Genomic DNA, 15049 nt, shown 5'->3' with positions numbered 1-15049 from the left:
ATGCTGCTGCAAGGTTACCGGGCTGGACCAACCGAAGCATCTGCCTGTGTGTCTGCCTGACCGTATACAGGCTTTATTGTTCACCACAGCTGAAAGTGAAGGAAAACCGCTTTTTAAGGCTATAAACAAAGGAAGTAAGTGTGCTATATCTCGCTATTTTGCATTCATTTGTAAGTTATTGTAAGAAACTCTTCACGGACTAGCACAGAGATATAATTGCTTGGCTCGGAATCGTGTAATTTTGTGGTATGGAAAGAATCTCCCAGTCTTGTGTCTCGTGTCGTGTTTCCCTTATATCATTCCTAATGTGATCTGGTAATTGTTTAACTAAAGATTGAACGATATTTAATAATCTAGTCGATCAACGTGGATGTCGTATATCCACAAACAGCTCGAGCACACCAGCAATAAACACGATTAAACTCGAGCGCACGCCCGACAGCTGATATTTCCGTTATGAAGCCGTTGTAATATCCTTATACATTTTGCAAATCCAACGTTGAGGCGTGTTGATTGTGTTTAGAGTAAGAGCTTGGTCGCCCTCTTTGTGTGACACCCTCGATATGGTCCAGAAGGGATGAGTCTACCATCATCAACCTCTAAATGAAGCCTTGTGCATGCAAACTACATATCAGCAGACCTCACTGATGCACTGCACTGCACACATGTGCATGTGTACATGGTCATAAAATACCTCTTGTAGTCATGTTTACACGTGACTGCATGCATGCTTTGCAAACTATTAGTATTTAAACATTCTAGCTTAGGTTAATACGGTATAATGTTAATAATACATATATGTTAAATTTCCTTCCTTTCATTTTACTGCAATGAACATATCAGCATAAAAATGTAAATAATATAATGTATTCTAAAATAAAATTTTAAATATTTTAAATTTAGTTTGTGGAATGCATTATACCATTTAAAATCTTTTTTTATGCAATTTAAAATAATATTTTAAATTATGTATATTACATATATTGCACCGATTCTTTGTCTTTCCATTCAATTTATTTTCCCCATTACCAAAATTAACATTTTAATATAATATAAAATAATTTTAATATGGTTTTATATCATATTTATTGTGTAATACAGTATACAATTTTAAATATTATTTACACAATTTAAAATAATATTTTCAATTATATATATATATATATATATATATTCCGTTCATTGCACTGATTCTTTTTGCTCTAATAGTTCAAGTTGCACTAAATGGCATGTCCTGTTTTATTGAATAGAAGTTGTTTCCACAAAACAGATCAGAAGTTTTCATGTACTTCATGCTACCCAGAAGAGTGCCATCTGGATCTCATGGAATATGGCATGGTTCAAAAGTGGGTCATTCTTGAGGAAGGCCTCCATGAGTCATGACGAGGATCAAATGCTCCAATAATTTTTCTTCGGGCTGTGTTGTGAGGACAGGACAGATGTAGCTCATGCACCGTACTGTTTCTTTTTATAGTAGGATGTCCGAGGACACACCCTTATTCTCCAGCTCCATAGTAGTTGCACACATACACACACGCCATTCACCATCAGGGCTCAGAACAGGAGGTGGGGGGAACCCTAGGCAGCGCCGTACTGTGAAGATGCCGCACCCACCTGCCCCTGACTCACTTTGCACCGTAGACTCGCATATACGCTTTCACTTGGGATTAGATCATAAGGAAGTGCGCTGCTGCAGGGAATGTGCAGCAACAGCTGCTAGCCTACATATATTTCCTGCTAACAATCCCACATCCCTGCACATGCAACGCCTGAAAATCTAGGTCAGAATTGCTCTGATCATTGTTGAGCATTTAATATGATTTAAACACCCTGTTTCTGTAGTGTGTTGGATGTTGAGGTTTTGTTACATTACTGGGACATTTGTTGCAGTGCTGTTGTAAATTCCTTTTATGTGTCATGTATAATTAACATGTTCACATGTAATTACCATGTTACAGGCTAAAGAGTCGATAATGTGACTAATCATGCCAAGCTGATGATAATCACACATGTTGGTGTCCGTTTACCCGCTAGAGAGAGATTCTAGAATGGTGTAATGCTTTGAAACCTCTTTAAACTAAAGCTGTTGAACATTTGTGCTGTTGATATGAATGATTGATCCTGTTTGGATGTCAAGTAAGGATATAGTTGGTTTCCTTAGCCCAAATGTGGAAAAATGGTTTGCTGCAAGCTCTCCGTTAAGATATGTGATATCATTCCAAAAGTATGGTTTGTATATTATTGTATAAACAGGGTTCCCACTTCCCATGGTCATGGAAAACCTGGAAGGATCAGTATAATCTCAATATTTCTGGAAATTTCTGTAGTTAACTAAATTAAAAATGAATAAATAAGCTACGGTTATTTGATAATTTTTTAATCGAATTTTACAGTAAAAACAGTAATATTGTGAAATAGCTATGCCCTATTGAATATATTTTAAAATATAATTTACTTCTGTGATGGCCAAGCTGAATTTGATCCTTCAGAAACCATTCTAATATACTGAATCAGTGCTCAAGATTAATTTCTTATTATTGTCAATGTTGAAAGCTGTTGTGCTGCTTAATATTTTTGTGGAAACCATAATAAATTTGTTTTAGGAATTGTCGCTGAATAGAAAGTTCAAAAGAACAACATTTATTTGAAAAAACCTTTACTGTCCTTTTTAACCAATTTAATGCATCCTTGCTGAATAAAAGTATTAATTATTAGTATATGAAAAATGACTGAATGAGTTATAAAGACCCTGTAGGGTTATATAATACACATCAACACTTTGTCTTTTGATTTATTATTATTATTTTTTTAGGCTAAACCATGTCTACCAGCTCAGCAACGGTACGCATTCTCATAAAAGGAGGTAAAGTGGTGAATGATGACTTCACACAAGAAGCAGATGTGTACATCGAGAACGGGATTATCCAGCAAGTGGGCAAGGAGCTGATGATCCCAGGTGGTGCCAAGGTTATCGATGCTACAGGAAAGCTGGTGCTTCCAGGGGGCATAGACACCAGTGTTCACCTGAACGAGAGCTTCATGAACGCCAGCACCGCGGATGACTTCTACAGCGGCACCAAGGTATGAAAGCCAGCATGAACTCACAATTGACTCACATGTTATTGGTCTTATTGAGAATTGTTCATCAGTGCATGTTATTACAAAAAAAAAAAAAACATTTGTGTTGCTTCATCATCAAGAATCAATTTTTCAATCCCTTCCCTCCAACAACCTTGTCTTTTAAAAATCCATGCAATTCCCTGTGGATAAAATCATGTCCCACCCATGTGTTTGTTTCTTTTAAACACCCCTTTTCGCTTGGAAACAGTGTTGGGTATAATGCGTTACTGTAATTAAATTACTCATCCACTGTAAAAGTAAAGTAAGAAATTCCTGTTCAATTTTAGGTCATTTAATTACAGTTACTTATAAGGTACTAATAACAGTTCTAAAATCAATATTGAACTTGAAATCTAAATTTATCTTCGAATGCAGCTTCTTTAACCCTCTGCGTGCCGGTGTGTTCACTTGCAGTTTTCAAGTATAATGATATACATCTGATCTTTCTCAGCTGTTTACATTCATTTAAAACATAACTGACTGCGTTTACGAGAATGATTGTCGAGACGGGTATCTTGAAATAATTCTGTGTGTATTTGTCTGTTCAAACATAAGGAGATGCGAAAGACGAATCAACTCAGTGTTCGCAGGGTCAGAAACACGTCTCTGTGTGTGTGTGTGCGCGCTTTGAGATCACAGGCTGTCCAAGATGCGGCTTTTGTGCGTGCACTTCCCGTGTGTCAGACAGCAAGACGAGATGGCAAGGAGTTGTCTTCTGCAACTTATTGCACTTAATAACTCTTTTTAACATCAAGCAATTCTCTGCTATATGCTTCGACCTAAAACTTTGTCCTTTTGCAACATTTTGATTGAAGAAACCCATAACTAAAAATATTAATATGCGACATGCCGTTGCATACGCATATTGCGATATTTACATGTGCGATATTTCGATAACTTCGATATATCGTGCAGCCCTACTACTAAAATTAAATAAAGTGGTTCGAGTTGGGGTATACGGAGAAAAAGTAGAAGCAAACATTGATTTTTTGACTTCGGATACCCTACTCCGTGGGTGGCTCCCACCATCTGCCAGTCTTCTATCTAACAAAAAACAAATAAATAAATCCACCCACAAATAACTATCAATTAAGAAATAACTACATAGAGTATTATACTCTAAATCAGTTTTTCAAAAATGTATATACTGTATATATTTTTTTGCATTATATGAATGTATGTTTTGCAATATGAGATTTTTTTCTTATTTCAGATAGGGTAAGCGTTTTTATACAGTGGAAGATCTAAACTAAAATGATGTGTGAAGTAGCACCCATTTAATGTCACATTCATTTGTTCTTGTTTTATAAATAGTTCAAAAGCAGAGATGCACTCGCTTCAGCAGCCCTGCATAAATAAATCCCACGGGTCACTTAGCAAACACTGAGATGCGAGAGTGAGCATTGCTCACTCACTCACAGTCTGTTCCATCAACCGCAGGGCACGATTCACCCTCACAAATACATACACGCTTTTATTCCGAGAGTTCTGGGGGCTTTGAGATGACAAATAAAGAGTTGTTGTAGAGTTGTGATGTTTTTGTTTGCCTTGGCAACACAAGTGGCATTCTCTTCCCCCCTCCTCCCTGCTACCGGCATGAGACTCGCCAGGCACAGAGACAAATGGAGATCAGATTCTGTTTCCATAGATACGGGAGCACTGCTGCAAAGACTGCTGCAAAAGCCTTTCACTCCTGCCATTGTGCTGGAAGACAATGGTGCACAAATACACGCCCCTTCAGTAGGTGTGGCTGCCCGGATTGTGTCAGCTGAGAGATGCTTTTAAAGAGGACCATTTTTGTGGTTGAATTACTGAATCATTGTTTCCTTCTACTGAAAAAAGGCCTTCTACTGATTGTGTATTTTTCTGTAAAACATTATGCTCAGATATTGTGCGATATTAATGGAGTTAGCTAAGCCATTATGAGCAATTCATATTATTATTGTATAATGTTTTGGTGGATAACCAACACTGTCTTTGCTAAAGACTTGAAACAGCCAAAAAACTCCTATAGACTTATAGAACTCCCTAACAACCATCAGGACACCTTTACAATGCTCTAGAAATGATCAGAACTTCCCACCAGATTACCCTTGCAAAGAATCCTTTACCCAGCAACAATTCCAGCAACCACCAGAAAACCCTAACATCGGCCTAGCAATGCCCTGGCAACCACCAGATTAAAATAATTAGCAATAACCTAGAAATTATCAAAAATCCTACCAACCAGCAGAACACTTTAAAAACACCCTTGCAATTCCATAACAACAATCAGAGCATATCGCCAACTACCAGAACACCCTATTAATGCCCATAATGCCCTAGAAACCATGTGAACACCTTATTGTACCAACAATCAGAGCATCCTAGCAACCACCAGAACACCCTAGCAAGGACCTAGAAAATATCAGAACATCCTGGCAACCACCAGAACTCCTTAAAAACAGCCTTGCAATTCCCTAGCAACAATCAGAGCATCACAACAATCACCAGAACACCATAGTAATGGCTGTAATGATGTAGAAAAACAGCCAGAACACCCTAGAAACAAACACAACACCCTAACAACCTCTAGAACACCCTGAAACAGCCTAACATCATATAAACACCTAGCAACAAAACATACAACATACTACCTATCAACCAGCAGTACAAATCAAAAAAGCCCAACAATAAACAAGCAAAGTAATTCACCAAAAACCACCAAAACTCCCCAGAAATTAGCTAGTAACCACCAAAACATCCTAGAAACACCCTCACTGCCATCCACAACACCCTAGCAATGCCTTAAGGCCCCGGTATACTTCAAACAAAGTTAATGATTAGCAAAGTTCATTTTTTGCGTTCTTCGTTTTATGGGGCAAAAAAAGAACTTCGAAAAGGCTGAGCAATTGTATACTGTTTTAGTGTTTCAATTTCAATACAAAAACGAACTTTCCAACGCCCCTGCGCTACTGGAGGTGGGGTGTAGATCAATGTAAACATGACTTGCGACATGACTTGTAACATTTATTTGAAACACATGTATTTGGTACTTGCTACCTTATATCTTTACTCTTTCCTTTCATTCTTTTCATGGCTTTGGAAAACTTGTTTAGTATGTTTCTCTGCGTTGCTTTTTGCATAACTCTGGGTCTCGACACCAAGCTTTGTTGCAATTTCTTTCTAAGAATTAAATATTTTCTCTGAATCTTTCAAGTCTATCCTCGAGCGATCGTACAGGTGCAGATATATTTGTGCCAGCTCAGCTATTCGACACTCCAGTGTATTCATGTTGCTAATGACTAGGACAGAGATATTGTTTTCTCTTGCCTGACCTCTGTTGAATGAGAAACGAACAAGGAAAAAAAAAATTGCACGTCAAAGAAGGAGGAGTTTCAGAACACACTCACTGATCGGTAACTGCCACGGACCAATGGAAACTCAAAGGTGTTTAGGAGCCAAAACGAACTCCCCCAGAAAGTTCGCTTTGGTCGATGTGTTTCGAACTGCCGAAACGAACTCAAAACGAATTTCGTTTCGGCCTTATTTTGTTCGAAATGACGTCATATCAGTTCGTTCTTCAATTTCGTTTGAAGTATATCAGGGCCTTAAGAAATTACCAAGGCATCCAAACAGCCAAGTTTTGCCTTAGCAACCAGCTGAACACCTTACAACAGCCTAGCATTTCCTTAGCAACCACCAGCACACCCTAGCAACACTGAGAGCACCCTAGCAACCACTAAAACACCACAGCAATGACCTAATAACCACCATAATAAAGAACAGAACAGTATATAAGTCGCTTTGGATAAAAGAGTCTACTAAATGTAAATGCAAATAAATGCCCATAAACAACCACCCAGAACACCCTAGTAACCATGCAGCAGTGGCTTAGCAACTATTCAGAATACATTTGATTACAGTTCTCAAATACAGGTCTAATTTAACATTGATTAATGTTTTCTGAGTGCTGTTATGTAACGTTTCATTTCATGAAAAGCTTTTGTGAACATGTCGCTGTTATGTTGTTATCAGCCCATTAAACCGAGAGATTGGAGATGATTCTGTATGGATCCCGCAGCAGTCGGCCTGTTGTTTGTTTTCTTTCAGGCTGCTCTGGCTGGAGGCACCACTATGGTGATTGGTCATGTGCTGCCAGAAAAGAACGAATCATTGCTGGACGCTTATGAAAAGTGCCGCTCCCACGCTGATGCCAAGGCCTGCTGTGACTACGCTCTTCATGTGGGAGTGACCTGGTGGGGACCAACGGTATGAAGTCTATGTTTGCAGAGTATGTAAATTTTCTATAATTACAGGAACAGGAAAAATGTGCTGAAAATTTTTTTGTTGAATTTATAGTTGTACTATAACATAGAGCTGCTTTACAGCATAATCTTAACTGTCACCATAGTTGTAATTGATTTGCTATTTGCTATTGCTATTCTTGCTGTTTGCTATTGATGCTTATCATTGCTTTGACAATATGTATTGTATAAAGCGCTATAAAGGTGACTTGACCATCACAGGTTAGGGCTCAAATGGAGACACTGGTGCGGGAAAGAGGCGTGAACTCCTTCCAGATGTTCATGGCATATAAGGACATGTACATGCTGAGGGACAGCGAGCTGTTTCAGGCCCTGCAGAACTGTAAGGACATCGGTGCTGTGGCCCGCGTCCATGCGGAGAATGGAGAGCTGGTTGCGGAGGTATAAATCAGGGAACTGGTGCAAAACCATAATGAACAAGTTTTCCTCCAAAACCTAGTGAGTTGTATACAGACAGCAGCTTCACACATTATAAGTAGCACTATTCACTTTTATCAATAATTATCAGTGTTATGTGAAATTACCGACCTTACTTACTAGTGTATGTGATGCTGCTTTTATTTTGGCCGAAATTATGAGTAATGTTGGCATAATGCTGTGACAGTGACTTAAAATGCTGTCTAGGTAGGATCCTGTCTTTCTTCCTGCATAGTTGTTATTTATCATGTTATAGCATGTTTTTATTCGACCACACTAGGGTGCCAGAGAAGCGTTGGATCTGGGTATTATTGGACCAGAGGGCATTGAGATAAGCAGACCTGAAGAGGTAAAGTAATCATTCAAATCATGTGATTTGTGTGGCCATTAAATTGTTTTCTTTTAAGATATTAGTCACATTGGCACTCTCTGCAGCTCCTAGTCTTTTCCGTCTCCATATTAATACTCTTAGATGTCTGTTCACCGTTAGTTTTCACTGATGACATTGGGATTTTTCCATGTGCAGCTGGAAGCAGAGGCCATCCACCGAGCCATTACCATCGCTAACAGAGTGAGTTTGATGTACAGGAGTGTCGGTGTATTATCTAATTTTGTAATGCTAACATAGACATGTGATGACAATTGGGCCCTTTCTAAGCAAGTTGTTGTATCAGTAGTTCTACACATGAGCTTTTAGTGTTAAATATAACAAAGATTCTGTATTTCAGAATTAAAACACATGGGTAATGCAAACACAGATCTGCTCTAATTCAGTAATATGACAGTTTTCCTACAGCGCTGTAGATGTTGCAAACAGCAAAAAGTCAGTAGGCCAGTCTGCACATTTCAGCCAGTCAGAAATCTTAACAATCAGAGACGTTTTCCAGACTGAAATAATGCCAGTAAATGCGTAAGTGTTAAATAGCATAGCATTTTTTACAGCAAATCAGCATATTAGGATGATTTCATGTGACACTGAAGACTGGAGTAATGATGCTGAAAATTCCTATTTGCATCACAGGATTAAAATATTTATTAAAACAGAAAACAGTTATTTTAAGTTTATTTAAATATTTCACAATATTACTGTTTTCATTGTATTTTTGAACAAATAAAGGCAGCCTTAGCATTAGAGACTTCTTTCAACAACATTAAAAAAATCTTTATTATTAAATCTTATTATGCTGAAAATAGTCATGCTGCTTAGTATTTTTGTGGAAACTATTTTTTTTTTAGGATTCTCAGATAGAAAGTTCAAAAGAACAGCATTTGTTTGAAATATAAATTTTTTGCAACATTTACAAAATGTCTTGACGGTCACTTTTGATCAATTTAATGCGTCTTTGCTGAAAATAAGTATTCATTTATTCAAAAAAAAAAAATCCCAAACTTCTAAACAAAAAGAGTACTTTGAGTCACTTCCTATACTGTTATTTCACAGCTGAAGTATATGTACATACTGTATTTTGCACATGCAGTATAAACAGAATGTCAAGATAGCAGCATGAGTGACATGTTGACCCAGCGTTACTATGCGATGAATGACAGTTTTGAAACATACATATGAGTTACCGATTAATTGACTTTAAATGTGATCAGAATGAATGTTTTTTGTCTCTTAGGCCCACTGTCCCATATATCTCGTGAATGTGTCCAGCATGTCAGCAGGGGATGTTTTAGCATCCGCTAAAATGCAGGGTAAGAGACAGGCAATGACACTCAAAAGCCAATTCACAGTCGCACCATTTTAATTTAAGATATGACACCTCACTATTCACCAGTAAATAAGATAAAGTGACTCTGAATACTGAACCATGATTGGTTGACAGGGAAAGTGGTGCATGGAGAGACCACCACTGCTCATGCTGTCTTAAACGGGCTGCAGTACTACCACCAGGACTGGGCCCACGCAGCTGCTTTCGTCACTGTGCCACCACTCAGACTTGACCCTAACACACCCAATTACCTGCTCAGCCTTCTGGGAAAGTAAGCCGATTCACAATGTAGTAGTTTCATTTAATCATATACCTGTATAGTCACCTAAAAGTATTATCACTGTGATGTAGTGACACTCTGAACGTCGTGACATCGGACCACCGACCCTTCACCACTAAACAGAAGGCGGTGGGCAAAGACGACTTCACCAAAATCCCTCACGGTGTTCCCGGGGTGCAGGACCGCATGAGCGTTATTTGGGAGCGGGGAGTGGTATGTTTCAGTTAATCACAGAAGCCACACTGCTGGCTAGAATCATCACAGTATCAATGTTTTTATAGCCAGTACTTGTGAAAGTTGATGATTTTTTTAATACAAGTTTTGATCCTGCAGCTAAAATACCTGAAGGAATTCCATTAAACACTTTGCATAAATGTAAACAAATGAACACCAACCAGGGGTGAATATTAATGAATATCATTAATGTTCATTTATTACCTGACTTTCACCTAATTAGTCTGCTGTAATGATTAACTTTACATACATTTTGATAAGAAATACATTTTATTTTTTTTTTTTTTTTTGCTGCTTAATCTTTTTTTTTCAGGATTCTTTGATGAATAGAAGGTTCAAAAGAACAGCATTTATTTGAATATTTATTTTGTAACAAATGTCTTTATTTGTTCTTTTAAAAAAAAAAACTTTCTGACCCCCAACCTTTGAATGGTAGTGTATATAAATAATATATAATAAGTTATAAATTATATAACAATATTGTATTAATATTATTATAACATTCATATTATAGACAGTTATGTTGCACAAGACAAAAAAATTATGGAGAGGACAGGAAATGACAGATGCATCAAGGGAAAATATTTTTTTAGCTCATTCTATCTATATTTCTTAACAGGTTGGAGGCAAGATGGATGAGAATCGGTTTGTTGCTGTCACAAGCTCCAATGCTGCAAAGATCTACAACCTTTACCCCAGGAAGGGCAGGATCATCCCTGGAGCCGATGCTGATGTGGTCGTCTGGGATCCTGAATCAACAAGGTATCCAAAATAAATTCAGATCAACTGAGAATTAAAAAAATATTTCATATACCAAGTATTGCAAAATGAAATGACACGTTTTTACATGGTTTTGTGTGTCTGTAGGACCATCTCTGTGACCACTCAGTGGCAGGGTGGTGATGTAAATCTGTACGAGAACCTACGCTGTCATGGCGTCCCCCTGGTAACCGTTAGCCGTGGTCGCGTGGTCTATGAAAACGGCATCTTCACCTGTGCTGAGGGCTCAGGAAAGTTCTACCCTCTCCGAACCTTCCCAGACTACCTGTACAAGAAAATGGTCCAGAGGGAGAAGGTACTCTCACTCCATTATATCATGTTTTTATGACTGCGTACTGTTTGTTTGTGACCCTCTTCTCTCAGTGTCAAGCACTCAAGGGGGTGGAGCGTGCGCCCTACACTGGAGACGTAGCTGCAGTGCAGAATTCAGGGAAGAAGGAAGTGGGCCCTTCAGATGGGGACATGAACCCACGACCCTGCACGCGCCACGGAGGAATGAGAGACCTACATGAGTCCAGCTTTAGTTTGTCTGGTACAGTAGTCTGCATTAAATCAAACTGAAGAAACTGTGCAGTTCATACTTGATGCTAAAATCAAATCAAATAAATAATGTAAGTATATTTGCATAAAGAAAATATTTGCATATAAGGAAATGAAGCCGATTTTTAAGGCCAGTACAATTTCTGTAAAAACATTTTTCACTGGCATTTTCCCTGAATTTTTTATTTTTGTATTACAAAAACATGTCATTTTTCATTCTATCTGGACATAATGTTTATTTAATTACATTTTTTTATTATGTTTCAATTCATTTTCTACAATTACATAGATATGTTTTGATTAAGAATTCAGTAAAAGAAATAGTGAAAGAATTACTTGCATTACCTTACAGACAGAAATGAGAATATATGTGATGTATGATTTTATAAAACTGTAAATCATATTTAATTATATTTAAAAAATAATATATTAATGTGAATGTGAAATAAATTACAGACATTTTTATTTATACTATATGTGACCCTGCACCACAAAACCAGTCTTAAGTCGCTTGGGTAAACTTTTAGCAATAGCCAAAAAAACATTTTATCAAAAAAAATTATTTATCTTTCATTCAAAAAAAAAATCATTAGGATATTAAGTAAAGGAATTAAGGTTCCATGAAGATATTTTGTAAATTTCCTACTGTAAATATATTAAACTTAATTTTTGATCAGTAATATGCATAGCTAAGAATTAATTTGGACAATTTTAAAGGCCATTTTCTCAGTATTTCGATTTTTTTTACACTCTCAGATTCCAGATTTTCAAATAGTTGTATCTCAACCAAATATTGTCCGATCCTAATAAACCATACATCAATGGAAGGCTTATTTATTCAGCTCTCAGATGATGTATAAATCTCAATTTCTAAAAATTGACACTTAAGACTGCTTTTGTGGTCCAGGGTCACACACACACACACACACACACACACACACACACACACACACACACACACACACACACACACACACACACACACACACACACATATATATATATATATATATATATATTCATAATGTGTAGAATAGATAATATAAACAATAATATATGAATTTATAAACTTTGTAAATATATTTAATTACAATTACAGTAGCCTGTGGAGCTCAACAATCTTTTTTTTTTTTGATAGGGGCCCAAATTGATGACAATGTTCCAAAGAGAGCTTCCGCAAGGATTCTAGCTCCACCTGGTGGTCGTTCTAGTGGAATCTGGTAACTTCGGCTCAACACTCACAGAAGTCTGAAACTACAGTAAACACCTACATTTTTGACAACCTCACACCTGATGAAAATTATTTCATTTTAAGCACTTGCAAGAAAACTCCTGTGTTTTTATATATATATATATATATGTGTGTGTGTGTGTGTGTGTATGAGGGAAAAAAAATATATTTGTGTGGAAACTGGAAAACAAGGTATATGTTTGAAATGCTTGTAGGAGATTGGGGAATCCAAAATGTTGCAGGGTGTTTGGTTCTTCATATTCAGTCAAATGAAATAGTGAAAGTTGTGTTCAAATGCAAATGCAACACTGTTGCAGTGCTAAATAAATGACAGACCCTTTTACTAATTTTTTTTGTTACCACATTAACAACAGTATGTTTTATGTAAGCTGCCATTTAAACAATTTTAAAGATAGCGACTGGAGAGTTGTTTAAGAATGGGAATGTTAATAGTTTGTGTATTTGGTCATGGCTTGAAAATGTGAATCATTGTAAAGTTATTTAATATGTTTTAATGTGTTGGCAGATGACTATACATTTACCTCAGTGTTTATCTCTGGAGTTACACTTCCTTACATTAGCACTCTGCCTCTCTACACTTACAACTCTTACAGCGACCAATTACCAACACTTTCTGACAGCAGGATCAAACCCATTTTTGCTTTGCATTGAGGTATTAATATTTATATCTTATTTTTGACACTTATAATTCAAAGACAATACAAGATATTGGTTTCATATTTCTAGTTTTTACAGATGTCATTTATAAGCACACATACCTGACCTTCTAAAATGTGAATTAAGAAGAATAACTGTTACATATCAAATTTAGTTGTGTAACTAATCCAAAAATGTATTGATCTCTCATTTTTAACTGACCAGATTTTTTTATCTGATAAGTCTACATTCCCTGTTACTGTAACGGACACTTACAAGTTATTATTCATAACAATAGCATCATTTTGCATTGTAGCTCTATGTTTATTCTAGAGTTAACAGTTAGCTGAACAGTAGTGAAAGTTGAATTCTATCAGTTGTTCACTGAACTGTAACACTGTGCATTAGTGACTATTGATCTGCATGTTCCAAAACAAGTCAGAAGAATTCTGCTTCACTTCTGATCAACACTAACCAACCCTGTTAAAAGACAGCAGACAGCTGACTGAGGCATGTGTTCTTTTTCTACATGTATGTCTAACTAAGTACTTGAAAACCTTCTGTAGAGACCATTGGAAACACAGTAGCTTTAGCTGTACAACTCAACGTCCCGGTGACACAAGCAGTAGAATGGCAAGAACATTTCTGTTGGTGCTGAATATTCATGTATTTTTTTATTCAGGATTTTCAGTATGCTTTTCAATTTTTTTTAATATGAGCTATGTATGCACTACAGTTGTATGTATTAACGTATTATGTTTATCTCATGAAAAAGTGCAAATAAACCCCCTTCAACCTCATGTTCACATGTATTATTAAAATGCAACACTGAATATTTATGTTTACCAAACACACATTATTAAATACCTATAATTCATTAGTAATTAACATACATTATATATATATATATATATATATATATATATATATATATATATATATATATATATATATATATATATATATATATGTTATTGTTAGTTAATGTATTAACTAACATGAACGAACCATGAACAGTATTTATTAGTGTATTAATCTTTGTTAATGTTAGTTAATGAAAATAGTCGTTCAATGTTAGTTCATGTTAATTCATGGTGCATTAACTATTTTAACAAGCACAACTTTTGATTTCAATAATGTTGATTTTTAATAATAAATGTTGAAATTATGCTGTAGATGATGCTGTAAGTATTGTTCATTCTTAGTTCATGTTAACTAAAGTAGTGAACTAATGAACCTTATTGTAAAATTGTTACCTATATATGTTTATATATAGGTAACAATACATATATATGACAAAAAAAGATTGAAATAATAAAAAAAACACCCATAGATAGATAGATAGATAGGTATAGATATATATGGGTGTGTTTTTTGTTATTATTTCAATCTTTTTTTTTTTTTTTTTTTTTTTACTTTTGTGTCCCTTTGAATAATTTCAAATAAAATACAAATCATTGTATTTATAGGTTATATTATAATAGCTTGTATTTTTGTATTTTTATTGTGCCTGTTCAATCATTTTCCCTTATTTCTAAAATGCTCAAAGGTTGAATGTGCCTAGAAATGTATTTATTTTGAGCTTTTCTCTTACTTATTATGCGTAGAATTCATTAATCAAAATTCATCAAAAATAATATTACTACAGCTACACAGAAACACGCGCGACACAAACTGATAACGTGCTGCTCTTCAGTTCTTCACAAAGAAATGGAGGAATGCGTCTCTAATGAAGGGGCGTTGCGCATGCGCAGAGACGGACAGTGTG

General features: G+C 36.1%; 1 protein-coding gene across 1 annotated transcript in view; it reads left to right on the top strand.

Moving 5' to 3' along the window:
* Positions 1–14081, top strand: part of LOC109061121 (dihydropyrimidinase-related protein 5-like) — a 14104-nt gene extending 23 nt beyond the window's left edge. Inside the window, exons 1-13 of the mRNA XM_042774269.1 lie at positions 1–134; positions 2813–3081; positions 7213–7371; positions 7629–7808; positions 8125–8193; positions 8371–8415; positions 9467–9542; positions 9674–9830; positions 9911–10052; positions 10693–10835; positions 10941–11148; positions 11217–11385; positions 12532–14081. The exon at positions 1–134 is cut by the window's left edge and continues 23 nt beyond it. Coding sequence (XP_042630203.1) covers positions 2821–3081; positions 7213–7371; positions 7629–7808; positions 8125–8193; positions 8371–8415; positions 9467–9542; positions 9674–9830; positions 9911–10052; positions 10693–10835; positions 10941–11148; positions 11217–11385; positions 12532–12617 — 1695 coding nt within the window. The 5' untranslated portion in view covers positions 1–134; positions 2813–2820 and the 3' untranslated portion in view covers positions 12618–14081. The remainder of the gene's footprint in view (positions 135–2812; positions 3082–7212; positions 7372–7628; positions 7809–8124; positions 8194–8370; positions 8416–9466; positions 9543–9673; positions 9831–9910; positions 10053–10692; positions 10836–10940; positions 11149–11216; positions 11386–12531) is intronic.
* Positions 14082–15049: the final 968 nt, after the last annotated feature.

Source organism: Cyprinus carpio, chromosome A17, assembly GCF_018340385.1.
Source record: "Cyprinus carpio isolate SPL01 chromosome A17, ASM1834038v1, whole genome shotgun sequence".
Taxonomy (NCBI): Eukaryota; Metazoa; Chordata; class Actinopteri; order Cypriniformes; family Cyprinidae; genus Cyprinus; species Cyprinus carpio.
This window is presented reverse-complemented; position numbering and strand designations above follow the sequence as displayed.